The sequence below is a fragment of the Bolinopsis microptera genome, chromosome 6 (assembly GCF_026151205.1).
Source record: "Bolinopsis microptera isolate Bmic1 chromosome 6, MBARI_Bmic_1.0, whole genome shotgun sequence".
Taxonomy (NCBI): Eukaryota; Metazoa; Ctenophora; class Tentaculata; order Lobata; family Bolinopsidae; genus Bolinopsis; species Bolinopsis microptera.
This window is the reverse complement of record NC_087077.1, coordinates 16,111,550-16,121,372: the sequence shown is the minus strand read 5'-3', so window position 1 is coordinate 16,121,372 and position 9,823 is coordinate 16,111,550. Positions and strand designations below refer to the sequence as shown.

General features: G+C 38.9%; 1 protein-coding gene across 1 annotated transcript in view; it reads right to left on the bottom strand.

Annotated features, from left to right (window-relative positions):
• Positions 1-3,726: 3,726 nt before the first annotated feature.
• The window catches only part of LOC134816660 (dynein regulatory complex subunit 3-like), a 31,638-nt gene continuing 25,541 nt past the window's right edge, over positions 3,727-9,823 (bottom strand). Inside the window, exons 9-11 of the mRNA XM_063825602.1 lie at positions 5,079-5,192; positions 4,712-4,789; positions 3,727-4,259 (exon numbers count right to left, since the gene is read on the bottom strand). Coding sequence (XP_063681672.1) covers positions 4,098-4,259; positions 4,712-4,789; positions 5,079-5,192 — 354 coding nt within the window. The 3' untranslated portion in view covers positions 3,727-4,097. The remainder of the gene's footprint in view (positions 4,260-4,711; positions 4,790-5,078; positions 5,193-9,823) is intronic.

The following is a 9,823-nucleotide window of genomic DNA, read 5'->3' as shown; positions in this document are numbered from 1 at the left end:
AGTGCTGGAGCGTGCAAAGATAAATCCAGTAGAGACGTACATAGGAGCAAACCGCCTGCGTTGGTTTGGCCATGTCACCAGAATGCCAGACACTAGGCTTCCTAAGTACCTGCTTAACTGGACCCCTGCCCATGGGAGAAGATCTAGGGGCCGTCAAGGCCATTGAAGGCAAGTGGACGTGCTCAAAAGAAGAGATTTACAAACCGTGTAGGTTGTTCTTCGCACAACACCTACCCAAAATAATCGTACCAGATAGCACTGATGAAAGGTATAAGAACCTTGACAGTGCCATAGACGATGTTATCTCAGGAGTTGTAGACAAGAAGGAACTACTCACTCTACTGCTTCACCAAGATCTTATCCCTGATTATATTCCGTGGGTCAATATGCTCCTAGACCAGTCCAACTACAAACTTTTATTGGATTCTTTTGAAAAACCCGAAATTTCAATTGTAATGTCCCTATGTTCTCGGACTAAATTTGAAGAACTTTTTGAGAAAATGGAAGATTTTGACAATATAACATTGAAGGAATACAAGCATTTAAACAGATATAAGATGAAAATTAATGAAAAAATAACCGTGCTACAGTCATTAAGATTCATGAAAGAATGTGGCAGTCTTTACTCGTGCTGGAAGATCCTTGATGTAGAGGGAATGTGTGTGCTTTCTACGGCATTTACAGATAAATCAGACCAGTTTTGTGTCATAGAGTGTCTCCTGTCTTGGCTTGCAAGCAATAAATCATCGTCTGACTCGGATATTGTTCAAACAATTCTCTTGAAGGCTATCCATCATTTGTCAGGACACCCGCCGGATAACATGAATGTTCAAGCATACATATATAATGCTATGGATATGCTGCAAATTCCACCAAACCAATATAACGCAATCAGTAAGAATAAGATCACGAAAGATCGACAAAGTTTCAAAGTAGTATTGACCGCAGCCACCTTCGGCGAAGAAATTTCGTTGAAATTATCTGTACATCATCAATTCACTGTTAGTGTTACTCTGTACCAGGATAGAACCCCAAAAGTTAGCTGTGATAAATCTTTTGGGAACTACCATATGTACGTCTACGCTTGTAAAAACGTTTACGGACAAGCAGAAAACAGGATCACTAATTCAACTAGACTGCCTCTCTACTGCGATCCAGACAGCGCTTACAAAACTCTCAAACTATTCCCGTATTGTCATGGCAGTGGCACTGCACTTGTAAAGGGCCTTGCAGGTTTCAAATACATGTCCAATGTCATAGACTTACCACTGCAAGACAGTATAAGTTTCTCAGTTATCTGGGTTAGTGTCTAAGACTATTAAGTATATAGACTTGGTTCATACGTATCTGCTGGTTCGTTGTTTCGGTTTTGAAGAGTAGAGGTTATAAGTAATGTAAGGCTTATTTGGTTGGTGTAATATCCGGATCGCGTCGAAAAGTTGTTTATAAGTCGCATTTAATTGTGATGATTCTGATTAAACATTTTTGATCATTATGTTTTTGCGACAAGTGAAATTGCTCTTTTTCAGGAATATTCCCATTAAAAGGGCATTTTTATTTTTACTAAGCGCAAAAACGGAATGACCAAAAATTTTAAATCAGTGCTTATTGGCTGGTTTTATTGTTGTGAAACCTGATCTCAAAGTATGTGTAAAAATATTTCCTTTTAACAAATATTTTAGTCTATACAGGCCATTTTATGTTCTAGCCTGACATATTTTAGTAATAGTAGGTAATAGAGTTTTAAAGTTTATACTTCTATATTCATTTCGATGCCTGTTTTGCTTAACATTTGTATTTTCCTTTATAAGTTTTTTTAAATAAATCTGCTTGTCTACTGGCCCTGACGTTGCGAGTTCGAATCCCAGTTGGGCCAAAATTTCAAAATTGATGGCAGCCGTCACTCACCAAACCATGGTGTGAATGGTAGTGGCTTTCATTAGAGCTGCGAAAATAACACGAGGCGAGTGCATGTGCCAGGGATTGCGTCCCGACTATGTTGCAGGGAAATCTGTACCGAAAGGACCGTGGCCGCACCGCAAACGAAAAGGAGATCGGCCCCTCGATCCTAGTTTGCTAAGTTCGCCATTTAATTGTTGTTGTTGTTTATAAATTTTAGCTATGACGTGACAGTACAGTAGTTAGAAAACAGTTTAATGTGACTGGGTCGGGCTAATCCCAATTGTCATATTAAGAGAGATCAGAGAGATCAGAGAGAGATAGAGAGAGAGGTAGAGATAGTTGTTTGGGAAATGTGACGTCATTGAAGGGCGGATCAAAGAGAAAAGTTGCCCATTCAGAACCCTATCTTATAAAGAGAGCTCCTCAAATCGTTATTAATAATTATATAATAATTGAATAGTCTTTGAGCTAAGAGATATCTAAGAGTCAATAATAATTGTACCTAGTCAAGCAATTTTTACCTAAATCGATTTCAGAACTTTTCCCTCCTAACACACCCAAACAAGGAACGACACACGAACAAAACTTAGACTGGTTATCAATTTACTCACAGACTGACCTGAGATCTAGCATCTTTTATAAAGGTCCAATGCTCGCTATTTCAGAGCATAACACTCGCATTACATGCCCATCCAGTATATTTTCTATCAACATATATAAGAATTCGTCAAAAAAAGTACTACTAGACTTGCAAAGTGCTGGCTGCAACGACGAATGGCCACCATTTTTACTCCACAACCTACCTGGATTACGTAAATCACAAAGAACATAGTCAATAATCACTCAAAACCAAACTCATACAGCTCAAATTAAACAATCTGAATCAGGACAACATTTCAAACCACCTGCCATTCTAACAGCACATTCCTTATTTCACTGCCACATAGCGCATATCTACACTGATAACACACCTAATTGCGGTGAGGCAGCATCATAAAGTTACCAATATCAAATATGTTTGCAGATCAGGGCCAGTCGACTCGACCAATAAAATTTTAATCGAATAGTTTTAATAGATAACATCACAATTATAATCTGCGTGCCCCTCGGGGATGAATATTTAACTTATTTCAATTATATATTACTTTTGAGTAAACATTGGCTGGTACTACGGACCAGTCCCCAATCAATCAATTAATAATTTAATTACTAGACTAAAAATTTGGATGCTGGGATTCATCCTAGGGGGCCCTTGCCAGTTTTATTCTACGTGAAGAGGAATTTTGGACGCTGATAAATGAGATAAGTTACAAATTCAAATAATCGCTTGATCCCAGAAAACCTAACTGGCTAGGCCATCTCAGGAACTAAAAGAGTTGTTCAGTTTTTTGCAAACTGTTCGTAAATCTTATTGTTAAAAACGTTTTCCCACCAGGTGGAACATTGGGAAACTTGGTCCTTTCAAGTTATTTCAAAATGTTGGATTTTGGGCCAAATTAAAACTTCCAGGAAGTTAACAATAACTTTGTCAGCCAAACAGATCGAAGACTGGAATTTGGTCATTCCGCCATATCTCCAATCGTGTATATGAACACAAAAGCCTGAGGTCCCCAGGTGAACCGCTCATAATTTGATTCGTCCTAAAAAGGGCCAATATATCATACAAACTGTCAAAGTGCAGGGCTACATTTATAACTCTAAAGTGAAATGTCTTTAACCTCCATCACGTAGATTTAACGAAGGAATATATCCACACTTCATGAATATGGGTATATAGTTATTAGTTATTCTGCTGTTTTATTCAGTTCAATAAAAATTCGTTCATTAAATTCCAGACATAATGCTGTGTCCAAGAGAATTGTAAATACTCATAAAACATGTACATCATTAACAGTGACTATAACATTTTATGAAAATTCTCACAGTTTCGCAACTGCGAACAGTAAAAAGTGGTAAAACTGTAACACAAGAAATGAAACGTCTTCGGTTTTATCGACGCAGGAATCTTTTCACTTATATTTCTAAAGTCTTAATCTGGTTCATTGTTCTGCACCTCTAACACTAAGGGAACTTTACTTCCAATCTTCCCTCCCTCTGAACCCTAACGAGGTGCCGTTCAAAACTTTCTCTCAAATCTCACCCTCAAATCTGATCTCCTGAGAGACCCTGAAACAGTCCCCTCAGTACCTCCCAGCCTATCTGTCTAGGTTCTCATACTGTTCCAGTTCGTCTCGAATGTTCTCCAAGAAGTGATTTATCTCTGCTACTCTGTGTCGGTTCCTCTGCACCTCTCCCTCGCTAATTCGGGCGTTGTAGCTCTCTTTGCTGTTCCCTACCCGGGTCACTATATCATCCTCCTGAAGGGGCGGGGCATTAGATTGTGATCACAATTTTAGTTAACGTTGTCGCTGGTTTATCAAACGTTAGCAGGCAAGTAGATAGAATATTATATAAGATATATTTCCATTAAATCATAAAATGAAATTTGTCATTTTAGCAGAGTAATCATCCCTTGCAACAGATTGACGCAAGGTCGTTTTAGAGTTTTAGAGACCTGACATTGATCTGCGTAAATCAGCTGCAGACTACGGGGATCATGTAAGCCACAAGTGAACACTTATATCTTGCATCACCCAGTTACTGTTTATCTATTTCTTTACATTTTAAAGGGGGATTGAGCAAGAGTTCTTGAGCTATTGATTATAGTTATCCTTTTAGCACTCACAACAAATATTTATAACAATCTATCTCGAGTAAAACAATCTAAAAAGCTATAAAATTCACTACCAAGTTCTAAAAGTAAACTAACCTTGTTGTCAATTCTCTGGTTGTGTAAGTCATGGGACGTATTAACAGCGTTTGTAATCGTATCTTTGTCAACAAACAGCTGAGGGGTTTTAGGTGTTATGTTATTGAGCACGCTGTTTTTTAAATCTGTAAGACCAAGGGCACAATAATACAATATTCAGTATAGTGGGATTAGACAGAGCTAATTAGTGTTCCTCCAAAGAGGTAATACCACCGCCACACAGTTTCTCAAGTTCACGTCCATAATCCGGTTTCTAGCAGGTGATTAGGGCTGTAATCACGTTCACTAAATATAGACCTCCGAGTTCACCTCCGAGAATCCCAACAACCACCCGGCCTGATGGGCCGGCTCAGGAAAATAAACTTACCAATCTGAGATCTTCTGGTAGCTCTTCTTCCAGCTCGTTCTTCACCACTTTCTCCATGATGAGCAGCGCTGTCTCTGTTAACTTGTCGTGGTGCATCAGCTCCAGCTCTCTGCACTGAAGGGTTCTCGGGTTAGAATCATGAAGCTAAAGGGTTATACTTTTATAATCATGGAGCTACAGGGTATACTTTTATAATCATGGAGTGATGGAGCTACATGGTTATATTTTTATACTGGATCAAGTTTAACATTTTACAAGTTATATACCCAACGAGAGAATAATTGAGCTTGCTCTCAACCCTCAACCCTCAACTTAAGCATTATGATTAAGATGACTATTCAACTACGAGGAAGCTAGTTAGACACGTTCTGATATTAATAAACCGGATAATTTGTAATTCTTATTTCACGTCAAGCTTATCAAGCTAGTTTAGTACATACTGGTGTGGGTTGCCTAGTTACATGTTATATCAGTATAAGTGTTTAACATCAGTAAATGTTATAATAAGACCGTTCACTTCCACAATTCTTATTTTCTCCCCTTTTATCCTAGTTTTTAGCTTGAATTGCATGTGTAAGGTGTTACTGATATGAATGGGTTCCAATCACCATAAATTTTAACTATATTAAAACTGTTTTATGTATTTTTCATAAGAATTACAATGGTGTAGTTATTGACAACTAACACTAGAATTACTCTAAATCTCAATATTTGGTACTCAGATTTAATCCAAGAACCGGCTTTTTAAAGGTCAACATAATTACTATCGGTTCTAAAGAGTGGTCTCAGGTGTATGCTAAACGTAATCGTTATTCTCAATGGAAAATACAACAACTCAAATCCGCAGGAACTCCTAATAATTGAAATCGCTGCACTAGTAAGATTGTTTCTTAAAGCAAGACTCTGACCCACCAACCTGCAGTAACGCGCGCTTTGCAATAAAGTGATATGTTCCATTGACCAAGTTAAACTGTGGCTACCAAGATCAATATTTATCCTCATTTAAGAGCACTACTTTTATTGGTTAATCGTGTTCACGTGTCAGCATATTTTTTAAATTTTTTTAAAGGGAGGCTGGGCCAAAATAGCCCACGAGAGGATAGTTGACATACGTTGCATGCCACTTTTCTCTGATATTGGGATACGAAACATGTATCAAGAGGATAGCATTGAGATGCTCTGCCTACCTCTGGGGCGTGGCAACCCTGGGGAAGGTTGCCGGTGAAATCAGAGTGAATGGTGGAGGATGGTGTAAAGGTGTAAGAAGTGATATGAGTCAAAATGATACGCTTAAATGCCAGTTGGGTCTGGAAAAGTAAAAGGAGACGAGACAGCATATGTGATCGTTTCACTGGTAATGTTGTCAATGGTGTTTTGAAGTGAATTTCTATAATATTCAGTGTTATCGGCTCCAGGAGTTGTGACGGTGAAGTGCCGTCCCAGCATCATGGTTGGTGTTGTTAGGTCTCTCGTTACTCTAGGTGTCAGCATATATGGCTGCCCATAACTTACAAGTTGCAACAAAAACGGGGGAAATTAACAATAAAGTCCAAATCTCACAACTTTAGTCAACCGATTGTTTTTTTTTGGGGAAAAACAATAAAAACAAACAAAAAACCAAAAAATGTAGTTAAATCTCAAGCTACCATTTTTGGCAAACAAAAAGAAATATTAAAATCCATATTTCACGATTTTGTTTGTTTTTTTCCGGTTACGGATAATTTTTGAAAAGGTATGAATGGACTCCCTTTACAGGTAAGACAGATTGTGTCTGCTAGTCTTTTTGAATTTGAGGTCACTAAGCATCTATGGAAATGTTTATTTGATAGTGAATAGAACAGTCTAGCCTAATTTCATTGCTTCCCATATTTGTTACCTTATTAACCTTCCTATAATTCCAACATCTTAAAAATTGAGTTATGGTTTAAAAGGTTCTAACTGGATCGTGCAAAAAAGATCAGACTTATAATTTCCCCTATTTATAATTTAAATGACACATCTCAATAACCATGGCAACTTTCTGCAAATATTTCAAGGATCCGACAACTACCTCTAGAACCGTTTAAATTTATCTAAGTGGTCGTTTAAAAATTTTGGATTATTTGCTCTCAGTCTTATATAATGATAGCCAGAAATTTGATGTAAGGTATGAGCAATATATAGATTGTAATACTTGCAGCAAGACTTCCTGAGTTGACAGTGTCAGAATTATTTAATGACAGCCGGTTATTCTAGTCAGTATAACTCTGCCATTCGCCAAGCTGCCAAGACTTGTACAGCTCCTTGATATGAATTAGCCTGATGTTTATGTGAAGCTTAAGGGGGGGGGGGGGGGGGGGGTCCAGCCTGAATTTTTTTGTGAAACTTGATGCTGACATAGGGGGGGGTCCAAGGGGAACTTTGGGGAGTTTTGGGGAACTTTTTTTTGGGGAACTTCAGGAAACCTGGGGGACTTTCCCAAAGTTCCCCAAAAAATTATCAATGAAACAAATAATTTTGGGGAATTTTGGGGAACTTTTTTTTGGGGAACTTCAGAAAGTTCCCCAAAATTCCCCAAAGTTCCCCAAAGTTCCCCAAAAAAATTATCATGCCAAAAAAAATATTATTATTATTTGAATAATTTTGAATAATTTTGAATAATTTTGAATAATTTTGAATAATTTTGGGGAATTTTGGGGAACTTTGGGGAGTTTTGGGGAACTTTTTTTTGGGGAACTTCAGAAATCTTGGGGGACTTTCCCAAAGTTCCCCAAAGTTCCCCTTGGACCCCCCCCCTGACATACCAGTTGACCAACAAACTAGGTCCCGTAATCAAAATTTTGAGGGCCCACATCACCTTCACATGCCCAAAACCCAGAGTTATGATCCAAAAACTATATGCCCATGATATATTATGGGCATACGCACCAAATTTGATAGATTATGGTCCTTAAATTGGTCAAATGTCACTATTTTTAAATTAAACCAACTTTATATAAAACTACTACTACTACTACTACTATGTCGGAGCTAAGTCCGATCTACGCCAGATAACCCCTTCCATATATCCCTGTCCCGCATCAGGGTTCGCAGTTCCTCTTTAGAGTTTGTCCCAACTGCCTTCAGTAACATAGACAAGTAGCTTTGTCTTGGTCGGCCTTGCTGTGCTCTACCGTGCGTAGGTTGAAGGTTCCCATAAGACTAAATAACTGGCAAGTAGCTCAGGATGTCGGATGCAGTGTCCCGCCATTTTTAATCTCCTGATTCGTAACTTGTTTGACAGCCTTGGTAGGCTTCCATACTTACTTGTACTTGATTAGGTCTCCTCAATCATTCGAGTGGCCTGCACCAATTGAACTCCCGTTTGTGACGTATCATCTCCCTTCAAAGTTTGCGGTCACTAGCCATCTCACTCGCTCCTTCTAGGTCTATGTCAGTGTTTCCTTTAAACGCTGCAGCATCATGATGTTCACTGTGGCTTCTTTCGTGTATGGCCGTTGAGAGGTTGCTTCACCAATGACCATAGCCTCAGTCTTTTTACCATTGATTCTGAGACCTCCCTGGGCACCATACATACACAAAAGGTCAGTTGTTTCTTGAAGACCTTCCTCGCTGTTATCCAGTACAGCCATGTCATCTACATAGTCTGTATCTAACACAGTGATATCATCAACAAGCGGACTGATAGATCTTTGAAGAACCGCTCCGTGGGACACCACTTTGTTGCTTTCTGTTCTCTCAGCGGCCACATTGAGGCATACATTAAAAAGAGGGGGACCCTGAATGTCTCCTTGGCCACTGCCTGAACTTACTTCAAACCATTCTGACAATTCATCATTGTGTCTAACAGCACTAACAGTTCCATTAAAGAATGCCTGTATAATTCGAATGTATTTACATGGCAAGCCATAATGACTGAAAGCTTTCCAAATCTAATTCCTGTCGATAGAATCAAAAGCTGCCTTGAAGTCCACAAAATTTACATACAGGGGGAGATTATATTCAAGGCAGTTATGTATAATAATGCGGAGTGAATAAATCTGATCAATGCATGATCTGTTCTTTCTAAACCCACACTGATTGTCTCGTAGCAAACATTCTAAACCGTCACTTATGCGTTGTAATATGATGATGTAATATGATGATTTGAGGTATCACCCTTCTTTGGTTCAATTATCACGATGCCTTTCAACCAGTCGACAGGCACTGCTTTTTAATTTCAAACTTTAGAAAACAATTTCTCCATCCTATCCACAAGACCACTTGCCCCATACTTTAACTGCTCATTAGAGATTTCGTCAATCCCAGCACTTTTGTGGTTCTTCAATTTTTTAAGACAGTTTAAAATCTCAAGTCTAGTGGGGGGACCATCACCATCACCAAAATAAGGAAAGCAGGGAACCACTTCAACCACCTGTCCAGGTCAGACAGGTCCGCATTCGTGGGGGAGGGTTTAATAGCTCCGAAATGGCTTCCATACAAAGTTATATTGCTGACCTTGTCCTTCCATGAGATACCCAGCACCATACGCAACATCTCTGTGTATGTCCCGTCCAACCTATTCTCTTGAGCCTTTGTCAGTGTCCATGTTTCTGATCCGTAGAGCAGTACTGATTCAGAAGCCGCTATGAACAATCTAATCTTGAGGCTCTTTGAGAGTTTTGATTTCCAGATATCCCAGTCTATGTAGGGCACCCCAAGTTGTTCCCTTTCTAACCCTTATCTCCCTATCTGTACTCTCAATCCAGGAGCCTAAGTAGATGAAA